This window comes from Sminthopsis crassicaudata, chromosome 4 (assembly GCF_048593235.1).
Source record: "Sminthopsis crassicaudata isolate SCR6 chromosome 4, ASM4859323v1, whole genome shotgun sequence".
Taxonomy (NCBI): Eukaryota; Metazoa; Chordata; class Mammalia; order Dasyuromorphia; family Dasyuridae; genus Sminthopsis; species Sminthopsis crassicaudata.
The window spans coordinates 272,077,879-272,095,610 of NC_133620.1; the positions used below are offsets into that span (position 1 = coordinate 272,077,879).

General features: G+C 37.2%; 1 protein-coding gene across 5 annotated transcripts in view; it reads left to right on the forward strand.

The window, feature by feature from the left end:
• The window catches only part of LOC141566339 (maestro heat-like repeat-containing protein family member 1), a 109,113-nt gene that overhangs the window by 59,467 nt on the left and 31,914 nt on the right, over positions 1-17,732 (forward strand). For 4 of the 5 annotated variants that reach the window (XR_012489284.1, XM_074310739.1, XM_074310741.1 and 1 more), the window contains exons 18-24: positions 1,986-2,115; positions 3,251-3,346; positions 7,126-7,221; positions 10,943-11,084; positions 12,538-12,623; positions 15,735-15,884; positions 16,792-16,946. Coding sequence is in view for 4 of the 5 variants with exons in the window: in XM_074310739.1 (XP_074166840.1) it covers positions 1,986-2,115; positions 3,251-3,346; positions 7,126-7,221; positions 10,943-11,084; positions 12,538-12,623; positions 15,735-15,884; positions 16,792-16,946 (855 nt within the window). In the remaining variant the exon portion in view is untranslated. The remainder of the gene's footprint in view (positions 1-1,985; positions 2,116-3,250; positions 3,347-7,125; positions 7,222-10,942; positions 11,085-12,537; positions 12,624-15,734; positions 15,885-16,791; positions 16,947-17,732) is intronic. The other variant, XM_074310740.1, reaches the window with a different exon arrangement.

Genomic DNA, 17,732 nt, shown 5'->3' on the forward strand with positions numbered 1-17,732 from the left:
TTACAAATGAGGAATCTGAGGTAAACATGGTTAAATGAGTTATCCAGGGTCACACAGCTAGTGAGTGTCTGGGGCTAGATTAGAACTCAGAAAAATGAGTCAAAAGTACCTTCAAATTAAATTGTAATAATATTAAGTTGGGAGCAGAGAATGGTGACAGAATTCCAAGGACAAACAGAAATGCTCCACTGTGGCTATTTTCTGATAACAATTTTAACTAATTATTTTGGCTAAATCAGTTGCTTCTTAGAAGAATTGATCTTGAGTTATGAGAGACCGCAGAGGTCATCCAGTCCAATACCTCTCACTTTACAGAGAAGGAAGCTGAGGTCTAAGGGTTCTAACTTGCCCAAAATCACACAGAATAATAAGAATGAGAGGTAGGGTCTGAACTTGGGTTCTCTGTCTTTGGAGGCCAGCTTTTTCCTTTACACCACTAGACTAGTGAAAAACTTCATTGCTATCTGAACTGAAGCATCCTCCTTGCATTTGTGTAGTACAAAAGACTCAATTTTGAAGTCAGAGTTCTAAATTCAAATTCTCCCTCTGCCATTTATTACCTATATGAAGTTACAAAAGGGCTAGGTTGCACAGTGCCAAGATAGAGTCAGGAAAACCTGAGTTCAAATCCAGCATTAGACATTTTCTAGCTGTGTGACCCTGGTTAAGCTCACCTAATCATGTTTATCTCAGTTTCCTCATTTGTCAAATGAGCTGAAGAAGGAAATGGCAAACTGCTCCTTCTTTTTCTTCTTCTTCCTGCTCCTCCTCCTCTTTCTCCTCCTTCTTCTATTTCTTTTTCTTTCTTCTCCTCCTTCTCCTCCTACTTCTCATTCTCTAAGCCTATTCTTAACTTTGGACTTTATGTTAGTGCTGGGATATGTGTGTTTCTGGAAATAGGGGATGTTTGACCTGGGCATCTGCCTTTTTATATCTTTCTACTGCCTGGAAGTTTTAAGTGATCCCCAAAAAGATGTGATCCAGGAAGAGTCCTAGCCTTCGCCTTTCTTGTCTATGCTCTCCAAATTCCTGACCCAGGTCTTGTCTTGTGTGCTTTACTAGACTGCTACTAGACTTGTTCAGTATTTACCCACTGGAAGGTTCTGCAAGTTCAAAGCAACTGAATTTCTGACTTCCCTTTGGTCCTGCATGTGTCTAGGTTATTTCTCTGCAGTCTTATGTGCTGAGCTAAAGGTTAGAACTGAGTCTCTGCTCTGCTCCTGAGCTCAGAATTACATGACTACATTTCCAGAATTTGTTCTTTATTTAGTACTCAGCTAAGGCCTGTGCTTAGATCCTTTTTTTAGTTCTTTGTATCTGTTTTCAGAACTGAGAAATGGGCAACAGAACTGCTAAATGGTACTCATTCCTACACCTGAAATTTGTTCAAGGATCCCCTGAAATTTCTTTCAGTCCAGGTGCTTTTTGCCCTGTTGATTTGTCTTAACACCCTTTCCACTCCTGAGCAGTGAAATGTTGTCTGTTGCAGCCATTGTCCATGGTCTTTGTCAGTTCCTCCTTCTTCCCATTGTCCACAGACTTCTCTATCTCCCTAAGTAGCCTTGGGCTGGAAAAAATTACATACTGTGACTTTATCATGTCTTTACTCATCAGAATTTGGTGTGGTCTATTTTCTAGGTCACTGTGGAGATTTGCTGCTTAAATTAAGCAAAAATACTTATTACTCCCCAACATTTTTTGATTTTACCCCTAAAACCTGGATTGCTAAAGCTCTTTTGACCATACTGCCTCCATGCTGATTTAATGGGTTCAATGTTTTGAGTCATGTAGCAGCAATCTGAGGGAGAAGGTACAGACATTGTATTGCCACCCCATTTTATAGATGAAAAATACAAGATTTAGAGACGATCATTGATTCCTTCAAAGTTCACAGCTTCAAACCTAGGGTTTTGTCCTGCAAAGAGCAATGAGTATCTTCACTTTGAACCTGAGCTTGACAATGCATATTATTCCTTTCCACTCAGGGAACTATATCCACCATTGAATGAGGAAGAGATAGACTTGATCCTCAGTAGTTGCCTCAAATGTGTGTTCTCGATACCATCTACAAATGATTCATTGAAAGGGAAATCACCAGTAAAGACAACCATGAAAGTGAGTTTTCGCGAACCACATTCTTATCAGAGCAGCCTGCTTTACCCCATCTCACCCAATGTCCTAATTAGTTCTTATTAGAACAAGTACAATAGTCTCTTATTGTATTTCCTGTCTCAAGGTCTTTCTGTGTGTGTGTGTGTGTGTGTGTGTCTCCCCATTTCTCTCTGTCTCTATTGACTATTTGTCTCTCCTTCCCCTGTCTCTCTGACTCTGCCTCTGTGTGTGTGTGTGTGTGTCTTATTTTTCTCCCTCTCTGTTTTTCTGTCTCTCTCTCTCTGGGTGTGTCTTTGTCTCTCTCTGTGTGTCTTTATTCCTCTGTCTTTAACTTCCTGTCTGTCTCTCCCTCCCCTATCTCTCTTTTGTCTGTCAGTCTCTCTGTCTCTCTGTTGCTCTATGTGTGTATGTCTCTGTTTCTCTATTTCTCTCTCTCTCTCTCTCTCTCTCTCTCTCTCTCTCTCTCTCTCTCTCTCTCTCTCTCTCTCTCTCTCTCTCTCTTTCTCTCTCTCTCTCTCCCTCTCTCTCTCTTTCTCTCTGTGTGTGTGTGTGTGTCTGACTATTTCTCTCTGTCTCTGTTTAGCTGTTTGTCTCTCCCTCCCCCATCTCTCCTTTGTCTGTCTCTTTCTCTCTTTTGTCTGTCTCTCATACTTTCTCTCTCTGTCTCTTCCTCCGTCTCTGTCTCTCTCTGTGTGTCTCTGTCTCTTTCTCTCTCTGTCTCTCTCTCTCGCTTTTCCATCTTTCATACATGTCAAAGGCACATGTGCCCAAAGCATAAGTTGAACCATGACACTTCCTTGTTCAATTCTGGTAGCACTCTATTCCTCTTAAGATCAACTCACTCAACCCTTCTTACTCATGTTCTCTTTTTATGTAGTATAAATAACTGACACTTATAAAGAATGTTAAAGGTTGCTCAACATCTACCTTATTTGAACCTGACATTAATCCTTTAATGTCAGCATTATCTCCATTTCACAGCTGAAAAAACAACTCTGAAAGACTTTCCTGGAGACACATAGCTAGTGAGTGACCAAAATAGAATTTGAATCCAGGTCGTTTCTGTATCATGCCTTCAGGTTCTCTGCATTTTTCTTCATGGACCCATTACATCATAATATTCCTCTCTTTGTTTCAGTCCCTAAGCCAAAAAACAATTGAAGCCTTGGATAATGTCATCATGACCATTCTGGAGAGTCAACCAACACCAGAAATTACACTCAGGATATTCAAAGTAAGATGAATTTGTGGGAGATAAATCCTTGGGAGATATGAGGAGCTATTTCTTTATATTGCTGGCAAATCACTTGTTGTTCATTCAATCATCCCTTTCTCCCCAGTTTTGAATATGTTACTATCTACTGGTTCCTTTTCTCTTGAAGACATCTTTTCTCTTGATTTTACCATCTTCTCAAGCTATTGCCTTATACTTTGCTTTCCTTCATCACCCAATTGGGTTTCCTGACACTGCTCACTTTTTTTCTCACTCTGTCTCTTCCTGTCTCTTGTTTCTTTGTTGCTGACTCTCAGAGGCTTTGTATTTGTGTGTATCTCTGTATCTCTCTCTCTCTCTGTCTTGTTCTCTCTGGCACTCTTTCTCTCTCTAACTTTCTCTCTCATTCTCTCTCTCATTCTCTCTCTCCTGTCTCTCTTTCTATCTTTTTCTCTGTTTCTATGTCTCTCTGTCTCTATCGGTCTCTCTCTGTCTCTCTCTTCTCTTTCTCCTTTCCCCCTTTTTCTTTCTCAGTTTCTGTGTGTGTATCTATCTACCTTTTCTCCCTTATGCTCTCTCCCCTATTCTCCATTCTTTTACCTGCTTGGTCATTCCTCAGTTTCCTTGTCCATATCTCATCCCCTAACTGTAATTTATACCAAATCTCTGTTCTAGGCTTTCATCTCTACTTTTCCCCACTCAAAGTATCTCTTGGTTACCTCTTCAGCTTCCATGATTCAATGATAACCTCTAAAGAGGATTATTTTCAGATCCATATGCCCAGTCCTAATAATTCTCCTAAGGTCCAATCCCACATAAACTATCTATTAAAAATTTCTCATTAGCTATCCCATAAACACCTTAAGCCCAGCATGTCTAAAACAAAATTCATTATCTTTTTTATCCAATCTAAATCTATCCCTTTTCATAACTTTCCTTTCTATCATAGGTGCCATCAACCATTCATCTAAGTTCCCAACCTCAGTCATTCTCAACTCTTCACTCTTCTTTACCTCCATATCCAACCAGGTGTTGAGCTTTGTCATACAGTAACACCCCTAGTCCAAACCTTTATTACTTGCCACCAGAACTATTGAAATAACTTCCTAGTTACATCTAGGTCTTTTCTCTTCCGTAGGGAAGATCCCTCACAGAGCTACCAAAGTGTTACTCCTAGAGTAGCATTCTAACCATGACATTCTGAGGCTTTGTAAATCCAAGTTTCAAATAAAAGCTCCTGTTAAGTATTTAAAGATCAACCAACGCTTCCAGACTTGCAACATAATTACTATCCTACTTTATGCAGTCAAACTAGTATAGGCTGTACTTCATATGGGGAATGCTCTTACTTCTCATCTCCATCTCTTAGAATCACTAGTTTCCTTCAAAGCTCATCTTAAGCTCAGCCTCTAATACAAATCTTTTCTAATCCTTCTAAATGCTAGTGCCTTCCCCTTGCTGAAATTACTATACATTTATGGATAGAAATAAGAATTTCATTGATGATATTATTGCAATTTCATTGATGTACATTACCACCAGATGAAGAAACTCTGTCTACTAATGTAGGCTGACATCTCCTTCCGCAGTTTAAGTAACAGAGAACTACCTAGAACTCAGAGGCTATGTGGCTTGTTCATAGTCACATAATTTGGATGGACTAGAGGCAAAGCTCTAAGTCCAGGAAATCCATATTATTTCTTTTTTGTAAGTGTTTACGTTGTACATAACATTTCCAAATAACATTGTCTAGTTTGAGAGCCAGTCTTGAAGCCAGAAAAACTTGAACTTAAGTTCTATTAATATTATCTACTGTTTGAATATCCTTGCCCAAGTTACTTAGCCTGCCCATGTTCCAGGCAATATTTTAAGATTACAACTTGGAAAGTATATGCTAGCCTGAAATGGTAGAGTTTCTTCCACCAAGAGTTTCCTATACTAATGAAAACCCTCCTTTTCTCTGTAGTCTATTTATTTTTCTGGATATGTTGTAGTTCAGTTGTTATGTTCAACACTTCATGATCCCATATGGGGTTTTCTAGGCAAAGACACTAGAGCAATTTGCCATTTCCTTCTCCAGCTCATTTTACAGATGAGGAAACTGAGGCAAATAGGGTTAAGTGACTTGCCCAGAGTCACATAGCTAGTGACTATATAAAGCTGGATTTTTAATTCAGTTCCTTCTATATGGCCTACATGGCCAGCACTCTATCCCCTGTATCATTTAGCTGATACATGTGTGTATGTGTATATATATACATATATATACACATATATGTGTATATATATACATATATATACACATATATACATATACATGTATATATAAACACATATCTACATATATACAATATACATATATGTGTGGACATATATTGTGCTTGTGTTTCCAAATATTATATACTATGGTATAAAAAATGATGAATGATGAGCAGACTGATTGCAGAAAAGTCTGATGCTAAGTGAAGTAAGCAGAACCAAGGCAACATTGTACACAGTAACAGTAAAATATTTTTTTTTAAACTGAAGATAACAAAAAAAGAAAAGAAAATTAAAGAAAATGAGAGGTCAAATGCTGGAGATTAGTATGGGAAATTTTGTTTAGATGAAGATAATGGAGACTGATGAGTAATTATAGAATTTAATCCCTGGTCCTGCACTGGGATACATCCTTTCCCTCTTCCCATCTCCTTTCTTTTCAATTAATGCTTCAGGGAATGGGATGGGAGGCAGGTGACACAAATAAAGTGGTGTTCCTTCCTTAGAGGATTTTGAGATTTAACAACTTTAAAAATGCTAAAGTTTGGTAGTCCCATCTCAAACACCTGGGACATTTCATACTTCTTATACACATACCAGTAATTATAAGATTATTTAAATAATCAGTTGAGGTTAGAAATTTGCATAGACATATTTGTTCTTGAGATTAATAATACTAAATATATGATTAGAAATTTAATGGTGGATAGAGGTCATTGAGGAAAAGATGGCAAGTAATCCAATATATGTTAAACACGTTAAAATATATGTTAAATCCAATATATGTATGCATATTTATATAATAATCTTACAGCAAGATAATATGGTGATCAACTGTGTTGGACTTGGCTCTTCTCAGCAATGCAGTGATTCAAAACAATTCCAGGAGACTTGGGATGAAAAATGCCATGTACATCCAAACAGAGAACTATGGAGACTGAATGTAGATTGAAGCATAATATTTTCACCTTTATTTATTTGCTTCTTTGTTTTTTTTCCTTTTCGGTCTTATTTTTCATGTACAACATGACAAATATGGAAATATGTATAAAAGGATTGCACACATTTAACCAATATCAGATTGCTTGCTGTTTGGGGAAGGGGGAAGTAAAGGAAGGAGAGGGAAGAATTTGGAACACAAAATCTTACAAAAATAAATGTTGCAAACTATCTCTATGTATATTTAGAAAAATAAAACACTATTGAGGAAAAAAACATTACATACAATGTAAACACAAAATAAGAGGTAACATGGATTTCCTGGCCTCAGGAATGTTTGTTTGCGTACATGTGTGTATATGTATATATACATTATTTGTGTGTACATACACACATACATACATGTATATGTGTACATATATATAAAGATAGATATGGATATATGTCATCTTTAATAGAATACAAACTTTTTGGGAGCAGGGAATATTCCATTTTTTGTCTTTGTATTCCCATTGCTTAATATAATCCCTAACATATATATAAACAGCCACTTAATAAATTTTTGTTTGTTAATATATTAATTAATCTCCTCTCATCCACAGCACCTTTCCAAGTGGCTGGGATCAGAGAACCCAGTGCTGCGCATGGGAGCAATGAGATTAAGCCAGCTGCTCTTCTCTTTCTATTATACATCTGAGGTGAGGTACAGGTTTATCTATGGGAAGAGTCAGACGTATAAGAACCAGTCTAGTTTTGAGCTATATTGTGAGAATTGAAATTGGGAGAGATTCATTGTACATGGGCACCTATGTGGAAAAAACCAGTTCTGCCATCCAGAAAGAGAGTAATTCATTGTCCAAATCAGAAGGTTTTAAGAACTGTGCTTTCCAGATTGCTGCTCTAAAAACATCTTAAACTCATAAAAAAGCCATTTTGTCAGTAGAGCATAGAGAATTGAAAAAATTCTACTGTGTTCTGAGCCAAGCAAGGTTAGGAAATTATGAATGGAATTATAGGTTATATAATGGAAAGGATTGGGAAAGTTTGAATATCTGACTGCTATTTAATATCTGTGTGACTCTGGACAAACCCAACCCCTCTATACCTTGATTTCCTCATCTGTAAAAAAGGGTTCAGTTAGATGGTACCCAAGGTTTCTTCCACTTGGTAATCTGTTATCTTATTATCTTTTGTTACTTCTATGACTTCACCTTAACACATGTAATCAATTTTAGTCATGGGACCATAGATTTAGAGAAGGGCTTAACCCCTTCATTTATAGATGATAAAGGTAAAATCTGAAGGTTAAAGTGACTAGACAAAAGTAAGGGGCAGAATCAGGATTCAAAAAAAAATTTTCTGACTCAAACTTAGGATCCTTTCTACTATATCATCACAAAATATGTCAACTATATTAATAGGAAGCAGCAATTTCTGGCACTGATAGTGCATGTGTAATGGAAGTATTCAAAGGAATCTCTCCTTACATGTCAAACTTGGTAACCACTGAAAGAGACCACAGCCCAGCATCTACTATGCGAAAAGTCCTGTCCAGCAGAGTATTTCTGATTGTACCTCAAAAAACCTTTCACCACTCTTTCCCCTAATGTTATTCGTTAGTCTACTTTGTCTATACCAAAATCCAGTTCCGGTTGATAGACCTTTTTGAATTTTTTTTTAAAACTAATTTTTAGAACAAAGATCTTAAATGGCTAGGAGCTACTTTCTATGATGTTTCTCTTCTTTTAAAAGCTTTTTATTTTTAAAAACTTTCTCATGTGGACATTCAGTTACAGTCTCTTAATTACATTACCAAGAAAACCTAGCAGATGCTAAATAAATATTCCTTGAACAAAGAAGCTAACCACAGAAAAAAAGAGCAAACAAATTAATGTAAAATATTAATGTTTTCCATTTTTCTATATGGAAGCTAGATGATATGATATTTTTCTTTTAATAGTATTTAATTTTTCCAAATATATGCAAAAATAGTTTTCAACATTCACCCTTGCAAAACCTTGTGTTCCAAATTTTTCTCCCTCTCCTTCTTCCCTCCCTCTTCCCCAAGAAAGCAAGCAATCTGATATAGGTTAAATATGGGCAATTCTTTTAAATATATTTCCTTATTTGTTATACTGTGCAAAAAAAAAAAATCAGAACCAAAGGGAAAAACACAAGGAAAAAAAACAAGCAAACAACAACAAAAATGTGAGAATACTATGCTTTGATTTCCATTCAGTCTCCATAGCTCTCTGAAGGTGAATAGCTCTTTCCATCACAAGTATATTGGCATTACCTTGAATCTCCTCATTGTTGAAAAGAGCCAAGTCTATCACAGTTGATCATCACATAATCTTCTTGGCATTGTGTACAATCTTCTCATGGTTGTCTTCACTTCATTCAGTGTCAGTTCACTTAAGTCTTTTCAGGCTTTTCTGAAATTAGCCTATTCCTCTTTTCTTACAGAACAATAATATTCCATTATATTCATATATCATAACTTACTCAGCCATTGCCTAGCTGATGGGCATTCACTCAATTTACAGTTCCTTGCTACTACAAAAAGGGCTGCTACAAACATTATTGCACATGTGGGATCTTTGTATTCTTTTATGATGTCTTGGGGATACAGAGCCAGTAGTGAGACTTCTGGAGTGAAGGGTATGCACAGTTTGATAGCCTTTGGGCATACTCCAAATTGCTCTCCATTCACAATTCCACCAACACTGCATTGGTGTCCCAATTTCCCCACAAGGGATGTGATTATTTTAAAAATTATCTATGGAACTACAGATAACTTTTTCAAAGGCTTTTCAATAGCGTTGATATTAGAGAACCAGTCTCAGTGGCTGTATTTTTTCTACATACTTTTTTCTGGTTACCTCATCGGTTCCCATGATTTTGTTTAACTCTGCTAGGAGAATAATTCCCAGATGCGAGAATAGCTCTCCTAACCTCACTTCTCGCATCACCCTTGGACATTTCCCACTGGTTATTCTATAGACATTATAAATTAAACATTCCAAAACAGAAACCATTCTCTTTCTATCCTAAGCTAATATGCAACTTTCCTCTTTCTGTCGCAGGTACCACCTCAACAGTTGAAAGAATATTCTTTCAGTATTCAGAGGTTTGGGTTGAACCCCAAACTTGGCTCTGTTACTTACTTACTTACATGTATGCTCTTAAGGAAATAACTTAATCCTCCTGACCTCAATTTCCTCAACTGTAAAGATAAGAGAATTAAACTACAAAATCTCAAAAGGACTCTATGAAACTATAGTAGCAGCTCTAGAACTTCTTTCCCCTTCTGACTGGCACATCTGGTTCAAGAGCATGGCTGCTACATTTTCTTAAGGTTCTAGAATTAAACTGGAGCGACTGAGTGTGGCTTGGGTCTCTCACCAGTATAATTCCCTTTATCATTAGCAGTTGATATTAGTCAGCCAGTTAGTTAGTCTTAACTCTAAACCTGGCATTTTATATATTGTGCCTCTTGACTGTCCCTAATACCTAATAATGAATAGCATTCATAAAGCATTTTAAGATTTATGTAGCATTTTATGTATATTAATTTATTACTATATATAATTCTATTTATCCCTATTAAGTAATTGCTGTGCCATACTGCAACTAGGTACAAACAAGCTACATATATAAAAGTGGAGAAAACAGAGGAAAAACATTAGATTTAAGAAGGAATGGGAAAATCTTTCTATAGAAAGATGTTTGAATTGTGACTTGAAGGAAGTCAGGGAAACCAGGAGGGAAGAGTACTCAAGCAGAGAGACAAGTTAAAATGTCTAGCGTTAGATGGAGATCTTGTTCTAGGAAAAACAAGGAGACCAATATCATTGGATCAAAGAATATGTTTGTCTTTTGTAGGAAAAATGTGAGCATATGAAGTAAAATGTAGAAGATCAAGAAGATGAGAGGAGTCAAATTATGAAAAACTTTGAATGCCAAAGGGAGGATTCTATATTTGTTACTGGAGGTGATAAGGAGCACTGAAGTAGGGGAGAGAGATAACATAATCAGACCATGTACTTTAAGATCATCTTACCAGATGCTCTGGGGAATGGACTGTAGTGGGGAGATACTTGAGGCAGGGAAACACACTAGTAGTCCACATGGGAGTTAGTAAATACAAATGATCATTTTTTGCAAAGCTACTTATTTTACTTCCTATGTGAAACTTGTTTCCCATAAAAAGGTAATGATTTTATTTTTCTTTTCTTAAATTTATTTCTGCCACTCTATTGTGATTGTTCCCAGAATAGGAACAATTCTAAAGTTTAATCAGATCAAGGTTGGGGAAACGCTAAGTATGCAGGAAAATTTTCCACTTGCTTCAATTTGGTCATCCTTTCATGTAGTTTACACAAAACTAAGAACTTCTAATCTTCTTTTCTAATTTAGGAAGTTCGAATTCTCCCATGTCTTGGCTTTTTTGCTGGTGCCCTGGTTCCCCGATGCTTTGACCAACTGCCATCTATTCGCCACTGGGCTTCTAATACGATCACCTCTGTGCTTCAAGGAAATCAGAATAATATGCTTTCAGGTAAGAGCTTTTGAGGAGTACTGACATCAAAACTTAAGTCCTCACAATTATTAATAGGAGGAACATAAGAAAGGAAAGGGGAAGAGGAAGGTAAAAGGGAAAGATTTTTTGTTTGTTTGTTTGTTTTGTTTTTCCTGAGGCAATTGAGGTTAAGTGACTTGCCCAGGGTCACACAGCTAGGAAGTGTTAAGGAAGTATCTAAGGCTGGATTTGAATTCAGAACCTCCTGATTTCAGGGCTGGCACTCTATCTACTGCACCATCTATGTCCCCCTTTCTTTGTTCTTTCTTTGAACTTTGTTCAGTTCTTTGTGAACTGAAAACCTTTCTCTGGTATATTCTAAAAGCTATACGCAAAACTTGAGGTGGTAGAGTGGATATAGAACTGGCCCAGGAATTAAAAAGATGTGAATTCAAATCTAGCCTCAGACACTTCCTATTTGTGTGATCTTTGGCAGGTTACTTGTTTATCTCAGTTTTCCCATTTTTTAAATGAGAAACTTTAATAGTACTTGCTTTCTAGGGTTGTTATACTTACTGAAAGTTTAATAGTATTTGCCCCCCAGATAATATTTAATTGTCAAAAGCATTTAGCACAGAACCTGTTAATATTATTCCCATCCCTTCCCACTATAGATTGCAGCTAAGTAAGACAAGTATTCAAGGATTCAAGAATTGCCTCATTTCTTGAGCTCTTTTGATTTGTCTTATATTAAGTATTTGATCATACCACCTTCCTTGCTCAAATTCTTTCAATACATAACCTGTTGAAGAGACCTGATGAAGATTTTAGCTTAAAAAGGACAAGGTCTCCCAATGTATCCAGGACCATCTCTAGTCATCCTGATCTATATCTGGCCTCTGGGCACAGATGACTCTAGAGGGGAAAGTGAGGCAAGGGACCCTGAACAGCCCTTCCTCACTCAAAACCAATTCACTTTAATGTCATAATATCACCTTCCTGTTGTCATAGTCCTCTTCTAGAATAAAGGACAAATACCACACAGGTATGTATGTGTGTAGATGTGTAGGTAGGTGTATATATAGTATATATAAGTATCTGCATTATATGTATGTGCATATATACAAATGTATCATGCATGTATGTATGTGTGTATTTGTACTATGTATACTAATCCCAAAGGCATTTAGCTGGCACAGTAGATAGAATTCCAGGCCCAGTCAGGAATTTTATTTTCCTGAATTCAAATCCAGCCTCAGCCGCTAACTAGTTATGTGATCCTGAATCAAGTCACTTAACCCTGTTTGACTCAGTTTTCTCATCTGTCAAATGAGCTGGAGAAGGTAATGGCAAGCTATGCAGTATCTTTGTTATCTACTGTCAAACTAGTCCAATCCTAGACTTTGTGACTTGCTTCTGTGCATGAAAGGAGCAGATGGAGTAAAGCAAGTAAGGTGAATAATCTCTTAAACCTGACTGAATTCTTTTTCAGTAGTCACAGAAAAGGAAGGCAACAACCCATTGACCGATGATGTAGAAGCCAAGGCTTCTAACCTCATGCCCGTTGACATTGCAAAGGTAAGGACCAAAGGGTTCATGACCAAAAAAAACATTCAATTGGAAATTGGCTTGAAGAGCAGGTTCAACATATACATCAATAAATTGGCTTCTAAATAAATATGTGTGTATACATACATACTGATATATACATATATATATGTATGTGTATATATGTGTATATACACATACATACATATATTAGAGAGAAACAGAAGGTAGTTTTTTTCCTACTCCAGACTTGTGCTTTCATTCATTTAGGGAATTTACAGAAAGGAAACTCCTGTTCCACAATGCAGACCAATAATTATTCTGCAGTTTCCAGTCTTAGAGAGTTACTGGGGGGCTGAGAGATTTAGTAACTTGCCTAGATTAGTGTAATCAGTCTGTGTCAAAATCAGAACCTGAATGAAAGTTTCAGAATCTTACATACAGAACTAGAAGAAGTATTAGAGCTCATCTCTCTCCCTACCCACTCCTCCTTCATATAGATGATGAAACTGAAATACATGAAGGCAACATGACTTCCAAAGTCACACAGATAGTGAATGGGAAAGCTGACATTTCAACCCAGTCTTTCTAAGTGTAAATACAGATTATTTGCCATTGTATCCTGATTTCTTACTCTGATGCTGGTCCTCTTGTAACTTGCCATGCTGCATCTCAATAAATATATTCATAGCTACTTAGCTAGATGGATGGATGGATGGATGGATAGATATAGACAGATAGATTAGGGACAACTAAGTGATATGATGGATAGATGCTAGTTGCATGATCCTGTGCAAGTCACTTAATCTTCTTTGCTTTAACTTCTTCATCTGTAAAATAAACTTGAGTAGGATATGACAAATCAATGTTTTTGCCAAGACAACCTCAAATGGGGTCACAAAAACTAGGACACAACTGAAGAACTATACATATATGTGTGTATGGTTATGTGTACATGTATAAAATAAAGAGAAAGAGAATATCATATTTTAAGACAAGAAATCTGGAGTCCAAAGACCCAGACCATGAGACCGGAGTCCAGATTCTAGATTCATTCAGGTGACTAATCAGAGACAATCAATCATCCACTGCTCATTCCACTATGGAGTCAACCTATTTCTGTGTAATTTAAAGCTTTCTTAGGGAGGGAGCTGGTTAAAACTAGTGGATGAAGCTCAGGGCTATTTGGAGCACTGTACCAGGGAGACTGCAATGGAATGAATGTAGGCCATGGTCACAGCCAATCCTACTCAGGAACTCCTGTGTGACTTCTCAGTCACATGGTGTCTTTAAAGAGGGTTTAAGTTTTTCTTTAAAGCCATAATCACTGGCAGCAAAAACTGTTATCCAAACCCTTATTACATCATGGAGTACAGTGGTCAGGAAAACCATGGCCCTTTATTGTTCCTTACAGCTGTCTTTGGTCCATATTTTCCCCCATATGCCTCCAGCAATTTTTATACTCTTTTCCTTTTAGATGAGTAGAGAACAAGCTTCCTAAAATATAATTATATACTCAGGATGTCTGTTTCAATGACAGAGAAACATGACCTTATCCCTTCTGGGATTTTATGGTCATAAAATCCCGTCCCCAGCAGGGTCGAAGAATGTTGTGTTTAGGTTGTGGTCTGTTAAAAGTATTGTAATACCGGCTGCTAAGACTGGCAGGCTGTAATTATCACAGATCAAACAAATAATGGTGTCTTGATATTGGGATATTGGAGAGGGTTTTATATTAATAATTGTTGTAATAAAATTAATAGCCCCTAGGATAGAGGAGACTCCTGCTAGATGAAGCGAGAAAATGGCTAGATCTAAGGATGCTCCTGCATGGGTGAGATTGCCTGCTAGAGGTAGGTAAACTGTTCATCCTGTTCCTGCACCCACTTCAACTGTTGAAGACACCAGAAGTAGTAAAAAGGATTGTGGGAGCAGCCAGAAACTCATGTTATTTATTCAGGGGCATGCTATATCTGGAGCTCCAATTATTATATTAGTGGCACTGATCACTTGCCAAAACCTCCGATCATAATAGGAATTACTATGAAGAAGATTATTACAAAGGCATGGACTGTGATGATTACATAATAAATTTGATCATCACTGATCAGAGTCCCAGGCTGGCCAAGTTCTGCTCAGATAAGAAGGCTCAGGGCAGTTCCAATTATGCCTGCCCAGGCACCAAATAGTAAATAAAGAGTGCCGAAGTCTTTATTATTAGGAGAGAATAGTCAATGAGTGATGAACATAGGTAAAATGGTCATAAATTAGCCTGTAAGTAAATATATATTTATTAAGCACCTACTATGTGGTAGGCACTGTACTAAGTACTGGGGATATAAAAAGAAGCAAAAGAAGTTCCTGCTCTTAATCTCAAAAACCTAATAGGAAAGAGAATGAGTAAACTAACAAGTACAAACAAGCTAAATGCAGGTAATGTTGTTGAGTCATTTTGGTTATATCCAGACTCTTGATGAACCCATTTGGGGTTTTCTTGGCAAAGATACTATAGTAATTTGACATTTCCTTCTCCAGTTTACAGATGAGGAAACTTAGGCAAACAGGGGCAAATGAGTTGCCCAGGGTCATACAGGTCTGAGATTAGATTAGAACTATAGTCCTTCTGATAACCAGGGTCAGTGCTCTATCCCTTGTACAGGTTAAATAAGACATAACCAAAGATGGAGGCATCAGAATTAAGAGAGTTTAGGAAATTTTAGTGATTCACCTTCCCCCTTTTCCTATTTTTGTGGGGTCCAGATTTGTAATTTTACTGGTGCAGGGAACCCCCAGTATGGAGATCTCCTTCTTTGACATAAATCAACAAGCTGTGTGCTTTCATTTTTATCTCCTGACACTGATTTTGTACAAATCAACTAACCTCTCCAAGTCTCATTTTATTGAAGTGTGAGACTAGACAACGTTTGAGATCCTTTTCATCTTGGATAAATGATTGAATAAGGGGAAATTTTTATTTGGTCAGCCTCACTGCACCACTCAATTGGAGAAAAAGTCCAGGTTTCTTCAAAAATAAAACAAGGCCCATAGCTGTGGCTGCCATTTTAACCAGAGTTATGGCAATTCCAAGAGATGTTTGCTTTTCTTAGGATTTTGACCTACTCTTTTCTTCTTTTTCTTCAGCTCATTTTTAACTATCTGCCACTCCGGGAACTGCTTACCTTTCTGTATACTGCCTCTGACTGTATAGTGGACAGAGTCACTTGCCCTCAGTCTATTGTGTCTGTATTGAGGATGGTGGTGGAATTCAATGGGGCCAGAGTCAAAGATGAGGTAAAGTTGTGTGTTTCAGGGCAGCACATGAGGTTTTCCACATTTGCAGCCCTCCACCATGAATGAAGATTGTGGGAATATCCATGGCAAATGATAATGGAGTAGCAGAGCTGTAACGAGAGTGTGGTGATCAGGGGTTTGTCCAAGAGCCCCAAATCCAGAAGGTACTAAATTTTGGAGATGCTGACAGTTCTTGGCAGTCCTTCAGCAATTTAGAAACAAAAATGCTTGATGTCCTATTTAGTAATAATTAAAGAAGGAAGCTACCAAATGGTAGGCAGCAAGAACTCTTCCTCTGCCCTACCTCTATCTCATACCCCGACACCCCTCTCCAGGCTTCTCCTACAGAATGTCCTGAAGTCTCTCTGTCCTTTTTCCAGAGGGAAATATCCAGTACCTTTCTACCATGGGGATGCCTTACTCTAGGCATAAAAGTTCCAATTTACAGCCCAGATGGACCCCAGGAAAAAGTGTCAATTGTTGGAATTTTAATTATAAATCATTCCAATCAATAATGAAATAGAAATTAGTAATGATATGAAGTTGTATATAAATATAGGAAGCAGGTATTAAGTATTTACTGATGGAGGCAAGACAACATGATTGATCACCTATCATACCATATCATCACCATACATGAAAACTTTCCTGATTCCCCCCCCTTCTAGTCCTCCATTCCCCACCTTATTTTGTGTATAATTTGTGTATAATTATCAATATCCTTATTCTCTCTCCTGATAGAATGTACATTCCTTGAGGGCAGAGATTCACCTTTGTCTTTGTATCCCCAACAGTCAGCACAGTGCTTGGCACATAGCAGAACCTTAATTAATCACTTGTTAATTGACTGATTGATTGGTTATAAGTTAAAGTAAAGTCATTCTGTATTTCCCTGGTGTGCTGGTAGATCCCAGGTCTCCTTACCATCCTGGTGGAAATGTTGCATTCCTTAAAAGATGAATTAGTACGAAAGGAACTTACAGCTACAATCCAGCAGCTGACCAAGCTGGCTCCAAAAATTGTGGTACCCTGCCTCCTGAAAAACCCACTTCCATATGACAAGTAAGCACAACTTCACCCTCTCCCTCTTATACTATGTATATTTCTTTTCCCTTCTTCTTTGACAAGACAAGATGAGTGAGTTGTCCCTCTAGGGTGGTGATTCCCTTTCCCTCCAGTTATCCCTAGGCTTAATACAAAATTGCTCAAGAAAAGTCTCCAAAGGAATTTTGTTTTAATTCATTCCACTTTTAAAAAAAGAAATAAATACTGTCTGGACTTCCTTGATAAAGTTAGTTGGTTGTGAAATAGAAAAATAGCTCAGTCTAAAGATTGGAATCTCCTACTGAAAACTTTTAACACTTCTCAAGACACTCTTATCTAAAATTGGGAAGATTTCCCTTTTCTTTCTCAATTAGTATCTGGTTAATAGTGAGATCCGCTATTTTGTCTTCTCTGCTGCTTCTTCTGGCATCCTCCTTCTGTCCCCTTGATGTCATGTCCCCCAAGTTTCTGTTCTTCTCCCCTCTTTTCTTTTCTATTGATATTCTTTTTTCATGGAAATTTCATTTATTATTACAGCTTCAATATCCAATTTTTTATTCAAATGTCTTCTACATCTCTAGCCCTGTATTTCCATTTGCTTGCAAAATATTACTTCTTGGATCAATATTTCAGATTTAATATGTCTAAAGCTACTCTTGTTGTAATCTTCCTCAAACATGACCCTTTCCTTATTTCTAAATTTCTATAATATTTTCACCATTCTTCCCTTTCCTCTGTTATCTTTAAATTTCTTCTTTCTTCTCCCTTCTCATTCAATTAGTATTTTTTTTTCAATCACACTGA